This window comes from Myripristis murdjan, chromosome 13 (genome assembly GCF_902150065.1).
Source record: "Myripristis murdjan chromosome 13, fMyrMur1.1, whole genome shotgun sequence".
NCBI classification, from domain to species: domain Eukaryota; kingdom Metazoa; phylum Chordata; class Actinopteri; order Holocentriformes; family Holocentridae; genus Myripristis; species Myripristis murdjan.
The window spans coordinates 24601312-24623064 of NC_043992.1; the positions used below are offsets into that span (position 1 = coordinate 24601312).

At 43.0% G+C, this 21753-nt stretch overlaps 1 protein-coding gene across 1 annotated transcript in view; it reads right to left on the reverse strand.

Moving 5' to 3' along the window:
• Positions 1–21753, reverse strand: part of dync2h1 (dynein cytoplasmic 2 heavy chain 1) — a 208879-nt gene that overhangs the window by 153965 nt on the left and 33161 nt on the right. Inside the window, exons 35-45 of the mRNA XM_030066488.1 lie at positions 19839–20044; positions 18826–19008; positions 9589–9771; positions 8897–9120; positions 8467–8582; positions 3432–3631; positions 3048–3179; positions 2759–2891; positions 2249–2456; positions 2017–2146; positions 1280–1435 (exon numbers count right to left, since the gene is read on the reverse strand). Coding sequence (XP_029922348.1) covers positions 1280–1435; positions 2017–2146; positions 2249–2456; positions 2759–2891; positions 3048–3179; positions 3432–3631; positions 8467–8582; positions 8897–9120; positions 9589–9771; positions 18826–19008; positions 19839–20044 — 1871 coding nt within the window. The remainder of the gene's footprint in view (positions 1–1279; positions 1436–2016; positions 2147–2248; positions 2457–2758; positions 2892–3047; positions 3180–3431; positions 3632–8466; positions 8583–8896; positions 9121–9588; positions 9772–18825; positions 19009–19838; positions 20045–21753) is intronic.

Below are 21753 nucleotides of genomic sequence, written 5' to 3' on the forward strand. Positions count from 1 at the left end.
TTACATGGAGGGAAGCAAATCTGGGTGGGACAACCCCTCCAGTCATTTCACCTGCACCTGCACCACCAAGAAAAAAAAATTACAACATTTGCGAATGTACAAGTCCAAAAGGCAAAGAAAATTTCCAGGCTACAGCAGCGCACTGTCTATTCAAAGAGGCGGTATCACTACTACTGCTCATTCATTGGTAGTTGAATTGTTATGTCTGTTTGATAATTAATTTACATTTTTAAAACAAATAATAATTTAACATATTGACTCGGGCCGAAGCCCTACCCCACAGTTTCAAAAAATCCTGGAGGAAACCCTGTATCTATCATGTATATATACATATTTGTTTCAGTTTTACTCACTGACTTACTTATTCAATCAAAAAGATTGAATAAGTGATTGCCTGTGGTATTTTGCAGTATATAATTAATATGCTTGCCTCCAAAACCACAAATTAAACTCCCTCGGGGTCCAGGGTTCATACCCACCCTCAGCCTGTATACCGTATTGAGCATATTTGCTCATGTTTCAGTAGGAAACCCCATGTTTTTCTGATCCATTCCCGTTTGCCCTCTTAAAGCTTTGTTACTGCACTATGCAGTTAAAACACACCACCTCCTGTATCCATTTCATTTTTAAAAGCCCTCTAATGTTTCTGTGGAGAGAATTCCTTCATTTCTTAACAAGGCTTTTAATGTGAAATATTTGCAGGACCATGCTGTGAGAAATTCAGTGAACTGCATAGCCCCATACAATTTCCTCCATACTTAAAAATACTGTTTGACTGAGACAGCCGCTGTGACTGACCAAGAAAATGTTGAAAACAGCATGGTTACAATGTTGAATTTTTTAAATTAAAATGGCTGGAATTAAATGGAGACTGTTCAGTTTGTTTTCCCTTTGTATCTAGTATATTGCATGTGTATTGCTCATCATTTAGTATTTATGTTGTGCTATTAATTCTAGAGAAGGTTTTAAATTTTCTGTGCACCATGAGTGTTACTGTCTTTGTGAATGGTGTACTTCCCTCCTGCTAAGTCTGTTTGTGGTTGTTGTTGCTTCCTGGTTCACGTTGTTACAATGCAGAAGGCTTGATGCCAAAGGAGCAAAAGCAGGGTCATCATTCCAAAGAAAACCAGCTCACCACATTATGAACATTATGCGACAGGTAACAGGAGTTTACCACGTTTGTTTTTACCCCCGGCCAGGCCATTATTAGGGACCTGGCTTTGAATTGTGTAACAGTTTTTATTTGAGGAAATACAGTCAAAATCTCAGAAGTCCTCACCTCCTTGGCAAACTCTTGTCGTGACTTGAAGTGCAGGTTTCCTCCCATACCCCTGAGAAGGCTAACGATAAATTGGCCTCTCTCTGTCACAGCGCTGAGGTGTGACAGACCATTCAAAACCGCACCCACCAGACTGGTCTCGACCACAAAGTCATTCTGATGCAAGGGAAAGAGAAGAGAGAGAGAGAGAGAGAGAGAGAGAGAGAGAGAGAAAACAAAATTTATTGTAAGATATGCTGTTGTTATAATTTAATAAATTTGTGGCAGCTACATGCAGTAGTGCTGAAAAGAGAGGAAGAGATAAAGGAAGGGTAAGCATAATAAACTTTCAATTGACTCAAGAGAAGAAAGACTGAAGAGGGAGTTTGAGGGTTGTCAAAAAAAAGTTTAAACTGGAACTACACCAAACACTGAAAAAACAGGGTGAAAACAGGAGAAACAGGAGTTATTTAATATGTAAACTGCATGTACCAATGAAGCACACTTGAGATGTCCAGAGTGATCATTCATTATATTCTTATCTATTTTACTTGTCTATGTTATGTATGTTTTACTAGTCTATGTCTGAGGAGGTCTTTTGTTTCGTCACTTGATTGTCCACCACAATGGCCATGTGGCGACATCCTGAGAGTTCCTACATCTACATCTACATTTGGTTCAGTACATGCAGAATCCTGTTATTATACAGTATAGAAAATAGGAAGTAACACATACAAGTGGGGTAGGGCAACTGTTACCTGTTTGAGGACCCAGTCTAGGGCTCGGTGGAAGTAGTCTCCCAGCCAGTTTTCTAGGTTACTGCGACACTCCTCTGGCTGACCCTTCAACCAAGACTTCACCAAGGCACTCACATCAGTGTCTTCATCACTTAAGATAAAGGGGGAGAAATGGAAAGAAACAGAGAGAGAGAAAGAGTGAGTGACTGACTGAGAAAAACAGAGAGTGAGTGAGCAAATACTGAATCCTGACCTGAGAAAGATCATGCCCATGCGGGATATGGTAGCAGGTGAAGCACAGCTAAGGTCATGGGTCTCAAATAGGAAGTTGACATTGGGTCCAAACTGAATGCGTTCTCCACTGGGCATGGTCAGCAGCCTGTTATCATCCAGCACAGAGTTCAGACTCTCAATCCACTCCGGGTCAATGTCGCCATCACACACAATCCATGAGCTCACCTCTGGCAAACACAAATACATGGACACATACACAACAACTCATTAAACCCCACTGAGGTGATGAAACTCATCCTCATTTTACCGATTGGCCTTTCTGCCTTACAAAATTACTGTGTATTTCACATGTTGTTATCAAAATAATTACCTAAAATGACACTGGTGTTCCCTACCTTGTAGATGCCAACAAACAAAGCAATTATGCAAAACACTGCCTGGTTTCACAGAAAATAAGAACAATTTCACTAATTAGTTGATCAAGTTGCTTGTTGTGTGGACAAGTAGTATCTCCTTCGATCCTTCTTACCCTGTGGTTCTCTGACCACATGCCTGGCGCTGTGTGTGAGGACACCATCAGCCCACTCTCTAGTGTCCATGTCTATGTGTCCCAGCAGCTGCTGTCTGGGCATGGCCTTGGGGTTCATTGTGTATTGCTTCACCTAGAGGAACACAGTGATAAGCATTAGTCCACAAAAAGTCTAAAAATGTTACGCAGCCCTTACATTTTTTCTCAGTAGTTTTTAAAATTGAATTGATGGTTTTCACAGTCATTTAGATCCTGAGTGAATTTCATGGCTGTATGGTTTCTGACGCACCACTTTGCCTGTCTTGCTCAGAGCAGCCCTGAGCATCCTCCAGAGAGTCGACTTCCCTGCTCCGCTGGGCCCCACAATCACCACGCCCATACGCTGCCTCAGCTGCTCATGCAGCTCCAATGCCTTCTTTAGCTATACAGATGGAGAAAACATTGTCATTGATTTATCCATCACTCCACCCTGTCCTCTATCTATCTAGCAAACCATCCAAGCATCCAAAAGGTGCCTCAATGCCAACATTAAAGTCTTATTTTAGATGTACAGAGTGATTACAGACACACACTGGCAGGGTACTAGATAAGAGCAGGTTTTGTGACATGCTTGCTTACTAACTAACATGAGCCTTTGGTTATTATTAATAGATATGTATTCAAATACACACACCTGGCTGGGTATAAGCTCAAGTTGCGCCTCCTTGTAAACTTGCTCCAGGGCATGCATTAAGGTTTGGTCCTCCACATCTGTGAAATTCACTCCAGAGAAAACATCTCTGACCAGAGCATCAAACCTGGAGCTGTCTGCAAATGTCAGCTTGGACATGGTATTCAGCCTTAGAGCCTGCACCACCAGATTGCTCTCCTGAACTATATGAAGATAGAAAGAGAATAAGTTTATTTCTGGTGTTATAAAATGGCAGAAATAAGCCCAGTATGCAAAAGAAGAAGGGCATGGTATGTAAAAGTGTACAAACTATTGGAAACAAAAAAATTGAGAATAGTTCACAAGGGGAGAGGTAAAAATCATCAATAAGATAAGCTCATCAATGGCAAACTGAAAAATATTTACAGCAGTTTAAATTATTTTTATGTTGATTTTCTTTTTTTTTTTTAACTGCTCTTGAACTTCTTTACCACTATTTTGTTTTTAAATACACTGTGATATTATGCTATACATTTTACACAGGAATGGGAGCAGGACACAGTAGGAGGATAAGAAGAAAAGATATGGAAGAAAACATACAAGGGGACAGAGACAGGGGAATTAAGGGAATCAAGTAAGATAATTAAATGGCTTTGTACTAATGATAAAAGAAAAAAACAGAATATGCAAAAAGAGAAGAAATAAAGGAAATAGTATAGGGTGAGAGGAGGAAAACAAGAAACACAAAAAACAAGGTCACAGAAGTTAACTTGTCCAATCTTTACTGCCTTGCTCTCACACATTGCCCCTTTTATAAATGTGCTAATGACCAAAGACTGTCATTATTTAGGAGTTTGTCAATACTTTTGTTCTCCTCTCCAAAGATGCTGGCCGCCCCTGAAGGCACAAATGAGGCAATTTTTACTGCTGAGATGAACACTTGGCCAGACTACACACAGAGGCAAACAGAACAAAACCTTGGGGACTCACTGACAGACAAGAGCTGTGTGTGGGGTACTGTGTATGTGGGTCTGTGTGTGTGTGTGTGTGTGTGTGCGTGCGGGTGCGTGTGTTTGCGTATGTGTCAGACAGATAAAGCATGAAGGGGTGAAAGAGAGGGATGTAAAAAAGAAACACAAAAATGTTCAAGGAAAGAGAGGGAGGAAAAGGGCAGGGAGAGGTAGAGGAAGAAAGGATTGAAAAAGAGAGATAAGGGGGAACGGGGTGAGACTGAGAGGGCAGTGAGTTAGAAAGAGTGGGATGAGAGCAATATCGACAGCCAGGTATCAGAGAGAGAGGCAGCAAGAGGTCAGAAGGAAGGGGGAGGAGGAAAAAGAAGGCGGGGAGGAGGGACCAACGAGGTAAACAACAGGACCTTGGCAAAGAGTTTGAAACAGAGAGAGCAGGAGAAGGACGAAGAGACAAACAGAGGAGTGAAAAGCCCGAGGGAAGCAAAGTAAAGTTTTTAAGAAGAGGCTTTGAGCAAAATGTCAATTCATGGTGTGTCCGCATTAGAGGATGAAGAGGGCATGGAGAGGAGCAGATGTGTAGGGAGGGCACTAGGCCATAGAGCCATTTGATGTTCAAGTACACTTATGCATGGTGTTTATCAAACCTTTTTCCAAAGACAGAGACATACAAATTTACAAACCATTTTTGAGTGACCCTGCTGGGTAGAGGATAAACCCCTCCCAAGCCACCTCAGTTCTCACTATCTCTTATCCCAAAATCCTTTTCATCATCTCTCCTTGCAACTTTCTATCTCTGAGGACAGAAACTGTTGTTTGCTGTGGTTTCAATATTTGTTGTCAAGAGACAAATTTTACAAAGGCTTATTTCTCACTCATAACCAAAAGGTTATTTGTTGAAGCTACTTTTTCTTAAGAATGTTTCCATTTATATGCTACTAGCACACAAGTTATTGTTGCACAAGAGAAGCTAAAATTATTGATATCACAATATCAGAGTGTGCAATATCATCATCATTGAAAATTTCTGTAAAAATATGCAGTATTTTGTTTATGCTGTGGAAATAACAGACAGTCTGTTGTCTGTTGCTAGAATAGTTACAAAGGATACATTCAATTTAAGGCCCCAGTGAACCAGGAGGAAAGCAGGTGATTTGCTGATCTGTTTGCCATGGTGTAGAAGTTGACTAAATGAGACTACCCGGTGTGAAGCATATGAAGTTACCCGTATGCATGCCTAAAGTTGTTGGGATACTGAATATAAAGTTTTAGTAACTGCAGATAATGAAGAAAGAATAGAACCCACACACTCATCAGAATCATCACAATGTTGATTTCTGCCCCCCTAAATACAGGATTGTGTCCGCAGAGACATACTGTAGATTGGTGGAAAGAGATGTGACTCAAATCATAAATAAAAAACTGGAGTATAAAACAATGAACAACCTGCCAAACGAACAAAGAGACACACTGATTGCTGGAAAAATTATATGAGTGTGACCATTAAGCCCAATAAAGGTGGGGCCATAGGGATTCAAAACCGTGAGAATAATATAAAAGAGGTCCCATGACAATTAGTAAACCCAATTTTCTACGGAGACATCTAACCATCTAATCCCACAAACCTCTTCAGAGCGTCAACACTGGAGCAGCTGAGTGTGTGGGTTCTATTCTTTCATCATGATTATATCTTAAACCAGCGCTTCGACAAAGTGATGCACATATTTCTTCAGCTTTCTAGCTATTGCAGATAAACACATTTCCCCATAGGTTTATGAATGTTTAAATTGATATTGAAATCGGCTGGAAAATACTGCAATATGATATTTTGTCACTTTCATACACCTCTATTACAAATACAACTTATTCAAGTAAATAAAACAATACAGAATTATAATTAACCCATCACATGCATTGCAACTAAACATAAAGTCTTTAACCTAAAATTTTCTAATGACATCTCAACTGAATCAGTAATAAAGTAATATAATACTAATTTAAGGCTGACTTACTGACAATTCTAATGTAGCTAGGAAAGGTGGATGGATGGACAGTCTGAGTAGATCTGCATGACCAATATCTCATAGAACAGAAAGACTCCTAATCCATAAGTGTGTAAGCGCCCCGTGCAAAAAAGGTACAGGTTTTGTTTCATTATATCATTATATAATTCTAATATGTCTTTGCTGACTTCCTCCTGGTGGAATCCTTGCTGTCATATTACAGTAAGTGTCCATTAATCTGACAATGCAAGTAAACTTTGTAAGATCAAACCATAAAGGGCCAGAGGAGTTTGTCAACGATACCATAAACTTAATTTCACACACAGTGACCAGTGAGTGCTCCTTACACCAACTATCCATTACAGAATGCATTTCAATGATATTGAACAATGGCACATTATTTTAATATAAATACTTTGTTTTATGTGATATTTGTATTGAATGATTGCCAAAATGTGTACTGACTGGGGAGCTTGTTAACTGTGTGCACTTAATTCTGCCCACAAATTACATCATTTAACACATTTACATTTCCTAATCTACCCTTGGCTGCATTACTGTCTTGGCCTCTGGGAGGGGAACATTGCACCCTTGACTTAATTAAAAATTTGCTCTCATGCCTATCGTGGTCCAGTGGATCCAGAGTGGTGCTGATTTTCTGCCATGCAAGATAGTTAATTGCACTGACCACTTAAGAATTAAGCATGATCTGTCAAAAGTCTGTTTTTACTAATTATTACATTTCATTTATTTTTTATTAAACTGTTTGTGTTGCATTTGGGGATGTGTGTCAGTATCATAAAATGTTTAATCCTAACATTTAGTTGACTAAAATCTTTATTCTCTTTGCAATACTATTTTTTCAAGACATGTTCTCTCTGCAATACTTCATATTTAATTTGCGTGTCACTTTGTGACCTCTTCTTGTTGTACAGAAGCAGAGAGAAAGAGTTTGGCGTTCATCCTTACAGCCAAATCCCATCTCTTCCTTGTTTGTTTCCTTTTGCAAAGAAAAGGGAATACTGTAAAGAAAAGAAAATGTGTCCTGCAAAAAAGAAATGCTGTAAAGTATTTTCAGTACTTCACTTTTGTTCACAAAACTTTAGTGTCATTAGCACTTTGCTTTATTTATTTATTTATTTATTTATTGTTTGTTTTGTTTTATGGTATCCAGCATTTAGAATTGTTCATCAAAGCCTCTGAAATATGGTAACAGACATAAAATTCTCAGTTGACAGAATCATTGGCACCAAATACAGTAAGATGTGACTGATTAGTTAGAAATTCACCTCCATTCACTTGTCATGGAGTTTCTTTTCCAACCTATACACTGCTGTTGGCTGTGCCTCCAGGCCAGACATTTAGCATCACCTCACAGAACCAGAGAGCCAGAATACACAGAGAAGCAATATCAGGGAAACAACTGCCTACAGCTGGAGCTCATCAACCATCACACTTGATGTCAATCCAAGCCTGTCAGCAGCATTAACCATAAAAGTAAGTGTGCCTTTAGCTTGTCCCAATACAACATACTCAACAACATTTTCTCATCCAGAGATGGAAAGGTTGACTAACTGGCTGGCTCCCTATCCTAATGACTGCTGGACACTGCCTCTCCCCTCCTTCTGAATCCACCTTCAACTGTCCACCACTTATTACCCTTACTATCTTTTCATCAGTTGAATAAATGCCCCCCAGGGCTTGTTCACATGTTGTTGTGTTATCTGGTTATGCTGCCCAACTGGTTTCCATGACATCACAGCAGAGTAAGGTATGGTGTACTTTAGATGCTTAAAGAAAGAACTCACTGTTGGAAAGACAGTCTTTTACTAAGGTGTGTTGTAGAAATGTGCAAATATTTTTGAGATTTGTGCGACATGGCCAAGGAAAACGGAGAAAAGGACAACATGCGGCATCCAACGCACATTTGCTGGTAAATGAACGAGGGTCTCTAGGTGAAGGCAGCATGAAGGAAGGGTAAACACTGTTTATTTGCATATACTAAAAACATTATAATGATACAAAGCTATAAAGTAGAAATTGCCCCAAAAATACTTTAAAATAAAAAATAACCAGGAGGGGTCTTACTCTTGTTTCCATCAAGGCTCCTCCTCTGTTGCTGCAGGAGACTGCCACAGCCCTTCAGCACTGTCTTCAGAGCACGCAAACCCCAGTCATAGTGCTGTTGGGGAGTCAGCAGCTCCCTGGACACACACACACACACACACACACACACACACACACACACACACACACACACACACACACACTGTCAACTGACTGTGGCTGTAGCACTGAGAGGTGCCGCGCTGAGGGTAACAAAAACACAGCTCTATTGATTGTGTTGGTGGTATACTGTAGATAAGTTCAAATAATGCAACATTAAATGCAACATCAAATACAACACGTCACACGTTTTGTAGGGCATATGCAATTACACTACTCACCCACACTCCACTCCACTTGTAACCCTAACTCAAACACACATTGTTATTTAATTTGAATGTACAGCTCCTACCTAGCTAGATTAAAGATTGCAACCAGTTTGCGTCCCAGTATCTCTCCATCTTTGAAGCCTTCGGAGTACAGGATAACCTCGGCTATGAGCTCATTGTCTGGCCTGCTCATGGCTACAGGCCTGAACAGCTGCTTCAGGTTGTCTGGTAGCTTCTGTCTCCCTCCGTAGCCTTTACCTGCTGGGTTCAGAGTAATGAACACACCAGAGTTTGGGTCCAACTCCACCTGGAGGGGAATGAGAAAAAAGAAAGATTTCCCTCTCAGTAAAGAAAGACTTCCCTCTCAGTAGAGTCAGTAGAATGTTTTGTGTTACAGCTTGAATAAGCATTGGATTGAAGTTTTGACTGGCTGTTAAAGTCAGGCTGATAATGTCCTAACCAACTCTTCTAAAATGGGTGGATAAAGGACTGAGCAATTTTTGACGGACTGATTTGAGAGACAAAAAATGGACCAATAGTGGAGGCAATAGCGTTATTGTGCTGGGCTCAATGCAACTTAACGTTTGTCAGCAGAAGTGAAATTGCACCACGTGTATGTGTTTGTGTCGAAATGTATGTATGCATAAGGACAGAATCAATAAGTAATCAAGTTAAGAGGGACAAAAAGACAGAAATCACGACAAAAGAAGTGAGTCTCCTGACACCAATGCCTGCAAAAATAGGTATGTGTCTGCATCTGTTCTTTAATTCTGACCTCTTTGCCCAGCAGTTCACAGGCATGTTTGTGGTGTTTGAGGGAGTCTTGGATGGCCTGGATCTGCATGGAGACAGCAGATAACACTGCCTCCTCCAAGCGGTTAAATTCGTCAAAGCAGCCCCATGCTCCACACTTTACCAAGCCCACAAAGATGCGGCCCATAGACTTCACATCAATACCCTGAAAAACACACAGACAGATACACAACGCTGAAAACAGACAAACATTAATCTTGCCACGGTAACTGACATTTCTATTTCTATTTCCATATCGCTGTAGATGAGTGAATTCAATCATTGGAATTCCATGAATTTCATGAACATCCTTTTTTTTCCACCAAATATGTTCTGCAAGCTGATATTTCATATGAAAGTGGATTAGAACAGTGAAAAGAATCAGAATTGAAAAAGACACATGTACAATCTGTCTCTTGACACTACACTGCAGTAGTCGGTTGCAAAAGTCAACAGGGACAACTACCACATCTTAAACTGAATCCCAGTACATCTAAATCAAAATTAGTGCGAGGAGCAAAATAAAGAACCATTTCACTGATAGATTTGGTCAAGATGGACACTTAAAGAAAATATTAAAATTGTCCAACCAATAATATATATATAAAAAAAATCTATTCAAAATTGCAATGTAAATTCAATGTAAAATGATCACAAAATGGATGAGTAGAGCTCAAGACCATGTTTTAACACTTGCACATGTGTGTGTCATCTCAAACAATACAGTTCAATACAATGCACCGTATTACCATACAATACATTTTGTGGTACATGGTTGGTGACACAAGGGCAGTATTGGCTCATTTAAAACAGTTTAGCTTAACATTTATGAAAATGATGATGTCTGGAGGTACTGTAGGTAGAGTACAACTTGATTAAAAACAAAGTAAAACTGTACTAAAACAACCAATTGAGTTTGCAGACACCACAAGACGGCAGCTGCTGGCACACACACACACACACACATGCACACACGCACACACGCACGCACACACACACACACACACAGAAACAATGCATGCACATACAATATATCATATTCATCATGCTAACCCTTAATCATAATTACACAAGAAATATCCAGTGATCAATATAATATACCTGCGCAACATAAACAGATTTAAGCACAACCACCAGAAAATCCTTAATTTCAAGTGACAACAACATCAAAATAAGAAATCACGGGATTTCAATTCAGCACAGGCGACAAGACTTTCCTGGTTATCAGAGGCAAAATCCAAACAAGGAAGCAATCCTCCAATCTCACTTCAATCAGACTGCGTTCTCTGAAGTTCAGTGTATTTTCAGCTCAAAAGAGTAATCTCAGCCAAAGTTCTGTTTGTAAATAAAATATATTAACCAGGACTTGCAGTTGCCGTGGTCAGTAAAAACATCAATCACATCTCCACAGGAGATGTGTAAAACTCGCTCAAACTGAGTATTAGCCATGGTTAAACATAGCTACACGTACATCGCAAAAAATTAGACAACATTATCACGGACAAGTTCATTTTTTTTCCATAATTTTTCTGTAATTTAATTCAAAAAGTGAAACTTTCATATATTCTAGTATGTTCAATTATGTACTCAATACTTGGTCAAATGACTGCATCAGTGTGGCATGGCATGGCATGGAGGCCATCAGCCTGTGGCTCTGCTCAGGTGTTATGGAAACCCAGGCTGCACTGATAGCGGCATTTACCTCGTCTGCGAAAGCTCAACTATATGTTGATTTGTTTTGGGTTTGCAAACATACTGTTGAGGATTGGGACCTCTGATGCTGATTGTTAGCCTAACTGACCACTGCAGGGCTCCGGTCAGAGAGCACATGAGACATCAGTTGAGTTCTAACTGTTTACTGAAGAACTGCATGGGCACAGTGATGCATTCCATTTACAGAGCAGTTTCTGAAAAATATAACAAAATAAATGACAGATTTATCATGTAAATTAAATGCAGTAAGTAAACACTTACGGTAAGTATAATATACATTCATGTCAGCTGTATAATGTTTAGACCCATAAGTACTGCTTCAAAGGAAATCACGTAGCATACATGAAGACTGTAACAAACTGAAAATAACAGTCATACAAATCAGCTCAGCTAGCTTAAATGCTAAATCGCGATCATGCTAGCGGGTGAAAACAGGCACTTTAAAGAGTTCAAACACACATCGGGAGCTGAACAACAGTATAAGAAGAGGTAAGTGACATGTACGTATTAATTTCACATAAATTGAAGCATAACTTACATCATCAATGACTGCTACACCACTGTAAACATGCCGAAAACTGAACATGAAGAAAAAGAGGAAGGAACTGCATAGACGTTATCAAAATAAGAGCGTCTACTTCAAAATAAAAGCTTAAATACACGAAGACTACAACTTGAAGAATTCTTAACAGCCGCCCCCACATTTGCCTTGCAAATGTGTAAAACCAGGGATTCTTCAAGTGTCCTTGGTATCATCCTGTAGGACAGGAAGCTCAACAAGTCGAGCAACTGGTCTGGTGTAAACTTTGTCTTTTACTTTGACCTCAGCCGTTCTGATACATCCATCTGGGCTAGCAACGGCCTTAATCACTCTCCCGATGGGCCACTGAGCCCTTGGAAGTGACGGATCAATAATCAGTACATCAGAGTCCACAGCGATGTTCCGTGATGACCTTTGCCACTTTTGCCGTGTCTGGAGGTTTGGTAAGTAGTTCCTCGTAAAGTGAAGCCAGAACTGATCCACAAGTGCTTGACAGTGTCGCCATCTTCGCCGCCCCATGCCGGCTGGAGCGTAGACCACCTGAGGCAAAGAAGCATCCCGCCGCCCCATTAGTAGGATGTTTGGAGTAATGGGGTCTAGGTCGGCCACATCAGCTGACACGTATCCCAGGGGCTTCGAATTTAAAATCCCCTCCACTTCCACCAAAGCTGTGTACAGGACATCTTCTGAGACAGACTGACTGCCCACTGCAACTTGAAGACCAGATTTAATCGACCGCACCTCCCTCTCCCATGCCCCGCCGAAATGCGGCGCATTTGGTGGGTTGAACTTAAAGTCAATCTGATATTCTGCCAACTGTTCTTTCAGTTGTGGTTCCATTGTAGCGAAAGCCTCCTGAAGTTCTCGCTCTGCACCACGGAAATTGGTACCACAATCCGATAGCACTTCCTTTGGACGACCCCGCCGGGCTATGAATCGACGTAGAGCGAGGAGGAAGGCATCCACGTCCATAGAGTTCAGGAGCTCAATGTGTACCGCGCGTGTTGTGAGACACTTAAAGATCACCCCCCAGCGCTTCTCTGTCCGCCTACCCATCTTCACCAGGTAAGGCCCGAAGCAGTCAACACCGGTCGAATAGAAGGGCGGACAAAGCAGTCTGAGGCGTTGTGGGGGGAGGTCTGCCATCTGCGGCACCTTTGGCTGAGCTCTCCAACGCTGGCACGCTGAACAATTGAGTTGGTGGTGTCGAATGGCCTGACGGCCTCTTAGGATCCAATACTGTCTCCTCAACTCCGCATAGACCCGCTCTGGGCCTGGGTGCAAAAGATGTTCATCCATGTTCTTGATGAGGAGTTTCACTGCAGCGTGCTTTGGATCCAGCACAATTGGATGAATCTCACCAATGCTTCGATTCTGCATTCTTCGCAACCTTCCCCCCACACGAATGAGACAGGTTTCATCATCCCACTCTGGAGCAAGGTTGAGGAGACGACTGTGATTCGGGACAGGTTTCTTTGCCTTAAGTGCTGCAACTTCTTCAGCGAAGCTATGAGCTTGACATCCTCTCAGCAGCACGACCTCTGCATCTCTGCGACTGAGTAGCTGATCTTGTTCTGAGTCTGTGGCCGCCCCGTGAGCTCGCTGGGTTGCTTCCAACAGCTTCTCCCATGAGCTGTACTGACTAGCATCAGGAATGCTGTCGTTGGACTCCACAGCCACGAAGCAACAAAAGGTGATCCCTTTAAGTTCAGATGAGCCTGCTGTTGTAGTTTGCTCAGGTTTCTTAGGCCAGCATTCTGCGCTCTGCCTGAGGTATGGAGGGCCTTGACTCCAGCGGCTAGGTTCAACCAGATCCAGCAGTGATTTTCCCCTCGTTATGTCGTCAGCCGGATTGTTTGGACTATCAATGTAGCGCCAGGACTGTCGATCAGTCAGCTCTTGTATTTCTGACACCCGAGTTCCAACAAACACCTTATAACGACAGGAGTCTGATTGGAGCCACTCCAATACAGTGGTAGAGTCGGACCACAGAACTGTTTGTCGGATGGGTAGCATCATCTCAGTTTTTATGAGTTTGGCCAATTGGGCTCCAGCTAGTGCTGCGCAGAGCTCCAAGCGGGGAATAGACTGTTGCCTTTTAGGAGCAACTCTGGATCTTGCCATCACGAAGGAGATGTGGATAGTGTCTCCTGCATGGACTGCAAGGTAAGCTACCGCTCCGTATGCTCGCTCCGAAGCATCACAAAACACATGGAGATCACACTTGATGTCTGTACCATCTACTGGGATGGGCGAGTAACAGCGGGGAATGGACACACTGCTGAGGTGTCTCAGCTCACTCTCCCAGGTTTCCCAGGCTTCTCTGAGGACCAGTGGTAGGTCAAGGTCATCCCAGCCCCTTTGCTTGGACCAAAGCTGCTGGATTAGCACTTTGGCTCGAGTTGTGTATGGCACCATGAACCCTAATGGGTCGTATTGACTCGCTAACACTTGATACGCTCTTCTCATCGTCAGTGCAGAGTGTTCAATCATCCTGTACTGATAGCTAAGCGTGTCAGCAGCACAGTTCCACTTCAGACCTAAGGTGGATTCAAGTGGGTCAGTACGACTCTGGCTCAGCCACTGTTCCGTAGCTGAGGATCTGGCGTCGGTTGGAAGGTGGGCTACCACCGTGGGTTGATTGCTGGCCCACTGCCTGAGGTCGAATCCTCCCTCTGCCAGCACGGTGCGCAGCTGATCGACTCTCTGCTTGGCTGTAGATATGGTGGGAAAACTCTCAAGGCAGTTGTCAACATAAAAGCTCTGCTGTACAGACTGTAGCACTTCAGGATGAGTGTCCTGGTGATTACGGGCATGTTGTTGGAGTGCGAAGATGGCGCAGCATGGGCTGCTTGTTGTGCCAAATGGCAGCACCTGCCATTCATACACATCTGGTGGGTGTTCACAACACATGTCCCTCCAGATAAACCGGAGGAGTGGTCTATCCTCAGGCAGCAGGCGGATTTGATGAAACATGGCACGGATGTCGCCGCTGACTGCTACCTGATGCTGCCTGAACCGAATGAGGACCCCGACCAACGATGGACCCAGCGTAGGCCCAGGTAGGAGTTGTTCATTCAGGGAGACATCTTGGAGCCGAAATGAACAATTGAAGACCAGACGTGGTTTGTTGTTGTGGCACACAAGATGGTGGGGCAGGTACCAAGCTTCTGTAGACTGTTCCACGTCCTTTGGGTGGAGCTTCTTGGCGTACCCAGCTACAATGAGTTTGTTGATTTCAGCTGAGTAGATTGCTGCTTTCTCTGGCTCCCTTTTGAGCCGTCTCTCTGTAGCTCTCAGATGAGCCATGACTGAGTGTGCGGAGCTGTTGAGTTTGGGTGCCCCTGGCTTCCTAAGGAGGGGGGTTGCGTACCGGTTAACTCCTCCCACCTTGAGTCGCTGTGTTTTGGTTTCCAGGAGGCTGATGGCATCCTGGTCCTCACGAGAGCGGACAACAATTTTCTCATTTCGGAAGGGCAGAACATCGAGTTGCCACAACCTTTCGACGCTCCGGTAGAGGAGGTCGTCTGTACTGGTGACTGATGTGAAGAGACACTGCTGCACCGGAGACTGTCCCGGCACATCTCCCTCTGCACCCTGCAGGGCCCATCCTAGGGCTGTGTGGATGGCTAAGGGTCCACCATTCGTCCCTCGGCGGATTGGTTCAGTCGCAGTGATGAGGTGTACGTGATCTGAACCGAGTAGCACTAGTGGCCGTACCTTGTGGAATGGCCGCAGTGGTAGTCCTCGCAGGTGGGAGTATCGTCTTTGGAGCATCTGTACAGGGTAGGTTTGTTCCACTAGATCCAGACCTGCGGCGGTAAATGCTCCCTGCACCTTGTACCGCCTCCGTGGGTTAGTCTTGGGGGAAATCTCAAAGCTGACCTTGGAACCTTGAAGATGTGTGACATCTGTACGTACTGTGCGTAGGGTGAGGGTCTCTGATTCTCCGCTCAGTTGAAGCTGTTGGACTGCTATTGGCAAGATCATAGTCCGTTGTGCTCCATCATCTAAGACAGCGAAGGTTTCCACAGAATTAGAACTGCTGTGCAACAAGACAGGAACCACCTTCAGGAGTACTCTACTGGTTGTTATACTGGGAGTCAAGTAGACTCGGCTCTCTGAGGATCTTGACTGTAGATCAGTGGAGCGACACTGAGCGATGTTGTGCAGCACTTGGAGGTGGACGTCACCGCAGTCACTGCAGGGCTTTTTGAGGTTGCAAGATTCAGGTGTGTGTGCACGTGCACATTTCCAGCAACGTTTCCCTTCTGTTATCCACCTGTCTAGCTCTGCTGTTGATTGCATTTTTATGCTGGGGCAGCGGCTGATATAATGTTCTTTGCTGTCACAGAAGAGGCAGTGCACTTTAAAAGGTTTCTTGCCACCAGATGATGCGGGTTTGTTGAAGGTGCTTGGCTGAGTGGGCTCTGACCCATGATACACAGCTACACTCTGACTTTTACCCTTATATGGGATTTTATCCTTCCCGTTGCTAGCGGGTTTCTCCACTTGATAGCGCTGCACAAGTCTGTTTGACAAACGCTGCTGCTGGGCTTTACCTTGTAGCCAACCATTCAAGTCTTGAAGGTTGTAGGGGTTGAGGCTTGTGGTGCTGAGCTTTCCCTGTAGCTGGAGGTATTCGATGAACCCATCTCTGTGATATTTGGGCAGCTTACTAAGTAGGTGGTCAACGTGTGAGCAGCAGTTGAGTTCCATCCCCCGAGGTCCCTCTAGGGAGAGCAGCATACTGACTAGGAGATGGACTCTGAGAGCGAAGCTCTGGAATGTGCGTGCATCTCCGGACTTCACATCAGGAGAAGTGAGAATAGCTGCTATTTCACTCTGTGCTAGCTGGTGTGGCTGACCATACTGGAGCTGAAGTGCTTGCATGGTTGCTGTGTAGGGGAATGGGTCATGTCGACATGACTGGCCAATCATCTGTGCTTCAGGGAGCTTGAGATGTTCGAGTAACACATGGTATTTGTATTTTTCAGTCAGTTCAGGATAGGGTTCAAGCAGATTGTCCAATGCTAACTTCAGGTTAGCAAATTCCCTTTCACTATCTGCAGTGAAATCTGGGATTTTGGGTTTGGGCACACCATAGATGGAGCGTGATTGTGGACCAAAATTGTGTGGGAACTGTGACTGAATTGCTGCAGAGGTGTTACTCACTCCTGGGACAGATGAAAGAGTCTGGAATGGTACTACTGGTGGTCGCATGGGTCCATAATGAGACAGACCATAATTTGAGGGAGCTTGAGGTGGGGGATAGCCTGGTGATGTTTGCTGTCTCTGATATAGAGCTGCATGCGTGGGCTTGTAAGGCAGAGTGGTGGTGGTTAGCAGCTGCTGTACCTGAGGCTGGTGTCTGTAGGAGAATTCATCCTCGTAGTGATACAGCTCCGTCATCTGGGGCTGTAAGGGGGCTGGCTTTATGGGATGCCTTTGAGCTGCAGTTGGCGTCATCATCCCAGAGGAGATGTCTGAATAGGGAGAGCCTGGGTGCTTTGGAGGGACTGAATGTACTGGTTTAAATGCAGATTCTGCTCTTTCACTTGTTACGATAGGGATGTTGTCTCTCAGCTCAGCTTCTCCCTCCAATGTTGAAATCACATTTGCTGTGTGTCTTTCAATGTGAGACTCCACGTTGTGTACCTGCCTCTCTGCTGAAGGGGTGTGGAGTGAAGATTGTCTTTGTACTAAAGTGGGTGTGGTACCCATTACATTGTGAGTCTCCTCATTCTCCTCTTCTTCCCGCAGGAATGATGTGATGTGCTCTAACAGCTCTTGGCGACGACGCTGTCGATGTTCATACTGACGGAGTTTGTGAGTGACTTCGGCTATTTCCGCCCTTTCCTCCTTCTCACTCTTGGAGAGGGATTCCACAAGCTGTTTCAGTGTTGTGGTGCACAGTGGGTCACCTGAGTCAGAGCTACGTGAGGCTCCGCTTGCACTAACATGAGAGACTGCATCTGCTTGTCCACTGTCTGCCGCGGCCGCTGCTCCTCTCTGCTCCTCATGCTCTCCATCGTCAGAGTGGGAGGAAAGGGCAGGCCCAGGACCGTTGTAGGCAAGGATGTACTCTTCTAGGTGCTTAGGTGTGCGGCGTTGTCTCACTTGTCGCTCTCGTACGCCCATATGAGAGTGAGACGTTGTATATTCTTCTGATGACATATTCTGCAGTAATCAATTATCCGGCTCGAAGGACCTTTGTTGAGGATTGGGACCTCTGATGCTGATTGTTAGCCTAACTGACCACTGCAGGGCTCCGGTCAGAGAGCACATGAGACATCAGTTGAGTTCTAACTGTTTACTGAAGAACTGCATGGGCACAGTGATGCATTCCATTTACAGAGCAGTTTCTGAAAAATATAACAAAATAAATGACAGATTTATCATGTAAATTAAATGCAGTAAGTAAACACTTACGGTAAGTATAATATACATTCATGTCAGCTGTATAATGTTTAGACCCATAAGTACTGCTTCAAAGGAAATCACGTAGCATACATGAAGACTGTAACAAACTGAAAATAACAGTCATACAAATCAGCTCAGCTAGCTTAAATGCTAAATCGCGATCATGCTAGCGGGTGAAAACAGGCACTTTAAAGAGTTCAAACACACATCGGGAGCTGAACAACAGTATAAGAAGAGGTAAGTGACATGTACGTATTAATTTCACATAAATTGAAGCATAACTTACATCATCAATGACTGCTACACCACTGTAAACATGCCGAAAACTGAACATGAAGAAAAAGAGGAAGGAACTGCATAGACGTTATCAAAATAAGAGCGTCTACTTCAAAATAAAAGCTTAAATACACGAAGACTACAACTTGAAGAATTCTTAACACATACTATATGTTGATTTGCTTTGGGTTTTTGGCCAAGCCATATAGTCTTAAACTTCACATATAGATATTCAACCCTTCAAGTATTTCTTGGCAGTGTGTTTACCTCATCACAGTTGAAAACCAGCACTTGGCGTCCAAACAGCCCACCCAGGGCTTTGACTGATTCAGTCTTGCCAGTACCGGCCGGCCCATAGGGGTTCCCCCCAAGTCCCATCTTCATGGCCTGGGTCAGAGTGAGGTAGCACTTATCAGTCAACGGAGTATGCACCAGCTTAGCTGCATTTCCCTGAGAGACAGAGGAGAGACATAGGAGAAAGAGGGAGGGCAGACAGAGGGGAAGAGCAGTGAAGGAAATGGAGCGAAGTGGACAGAGAGAGACATGTAATGGAAGATAGGGAGGGATCGAAGGGAGGAAGAGAGGGAGAGAGAAGTAAGTGGAAGAGAAAGAAGAAAAGACAGAGGATGGGTAAGGCATGCAGGCAATTCAGACAAAAGGAAAATTAGGGAGATAGAGTAAGGAAACTGCAGCAAGGAAATACAACAAGATGTGTCTAGTACTCAAATAGAGAGAACCTGATCTCTGTAACAATAGTGCCTCCCAGTGGGGAGAAACAACAAATTCATGTAAATTCCCCAGAATGTATGTTACCACTGAAGCAATGACTGCTTTACAATTACAATTTCTCTCAAATTTTTAAACAGCATTTTTGACCATGTAGGATTACAACACTCCATTGAAACTAATGCATCTTTATTTATCATAATTATTTTGTGCAATGCAGTAGCTCCTCTATCTCTGTTCCCTTACCATTCAACTGTAGAGTAAATACTGATTATTCAAAATGTAATAATAAAAAGCCACAATTTTGATCCCTGAGGGGATTTTTTTTGTACCCCTCTACAAAGTGGTCAAAGCATGAGGTCAGCTGCTGAATAAATCCCATGAAGCTGGTAGGGATTTGGTGTTATGCTCAAGCACACTTTCAGGGCAGATGCTTGTAGGCAAGCTTGCGACAGAGTCCTCAAGTTCGAGGACGGTCTCTCTGTTAGCGAGGCCAGCCTGATGCCCACATTTAGTTATCTTTGCTAGCAGTGTGTATCTATATTAATACATACCTGGTATTCATATGTGTAGTTGAATTGTGCGTCAACCATCTGTATGTAGCAGCATTTGTCTGATTCCATATAGAAGCGGAGCTGCTTCTTCCAGGCCCAGGCATCAAGGCTGCTGACGCCCATATGGTTCAGCTGTTTCACAACACTGATGTTATGGATGATGTCAAGGATTAAGGCCTTCAGTTTCAGCTGCAAGACACTGGAATCTACACACACACGCACAGGCACAGGCACAGGCACAGGCGCGCGCACACACACACACACACACACACACACACACACACACACACACACACACACACACACACACACACACACACACACACACACACACACACACACACACACAGCTACTTTAATTCAGTTGTTTAAGAATCAAATGCAGCTCATGACTTTTGTTGCATGTAATTCTCACTCTCCTATCTTAATAATTACAGCTTCTAAGATATATGTGTTACAAACCTTTAAAAAAAAAAAAAAAAAAAAAAAAGTAGAACAAAATATCTGACATTATTCCCATATTTTTATTGCCAGAGAGCACAAGGTTTTATGAGGCTATTTTTAACCCCAGGTCATGAGCTTTAGCTGCCCTGCTTTGATTAGACAAGAGGCTGTGAAAACACAAAGCACACTGTTCCAGAGCATTACATGGAAGACTACTTACAACAGCAATTTCTGTTGTGGCATAATGAAAAAAAAAAAAAAAATCAAACTGGCTCTTGACAATTACACATTGTTTACATTTTAAAACCACGGAGAACAACAGTGCTCATGCTTCCACTCTGGTTTCTGCCTGCCTAGACAGCTGTTCTAGTTAAGTGGCTCTTCAACAATGGACTGAGGGTAAAGAATGTATATAACAATATTGTCTTGGATGAGTTTACATGTACTATTTCTGCTTGGGTACCTCAACCAAAAAGAAACAGTTTATTATTGGCAAAATAACCCCAATCAAGCTCTGTGTCTCACATATTGCATTCATTGGTAAGGTTGGCCATTTCTGGTCTCAAAGAGTACAAATCACTGTCACAGATGTACACAATCCCTCAGTCTTGCCTCTAAGCCGAAGAGCAGATTGCTCCCACTCCCCTGCCAGGTTTTATAGCATATCTATTTAGACGGGGTCATTAGATTATCCTTCCAGCTATTACTTCAGTTGCTTTAATCAGTGCTGCCACTCTGCAGCCTCTTCAGCCTGCCTGGGTTGTTTTAAAGGATGCAGTCATTTAGGATAATTTTATCATACAACAAGCATCATTTCAAGTGTGGAGAGTGCATCACACTTGCACTTGCAATGCAGGACATTCAAAACTATAAAATGACCAATATTTGTTACAACAGCCTCAATCATACTGCCATTCTGAAATGTTGAACATTGTAAAGCTATGTAAAACACACAAAGTACATGGTAAGAAATTGGGCTGAACAATTAATCAGAACATTATCAAAATAACAATACAATATCCAGATTGAGGGAGCTGCAATTTTTTGGGTGAAATGTGTGACAAAACATTGTTGTAATCAAGTATGATGGTGCTATAGAGATGCCCTTGCCTCCAGATTGTATTTTCCAGATGTAAGAAAACATGTTTGTTAAGGACAGACCCCAGCAAAAACCCCACCAAATCACACCATCATGATTTTACTAGCTTTTTCATTCATTCATTCATTCATCTTCTAAACCGCTTATCCTCACAAGGGTCGCGGGGGCTTGCTGGAGCCTATCCCAGCACACATAGGGCGGAAGGCAGTGAAACACCCTGGACAGGTTGCCAGTCCATTTCAGTGAAAATGAAAATTATAATGTGAAAAAATATTATTAACATCGTGAATCATATCACAATCACAATATCTGTAAAATTAATCTCAATATTATTAATATTATTATTAGTTTTTTTTGTTTTTTTTTTTACCA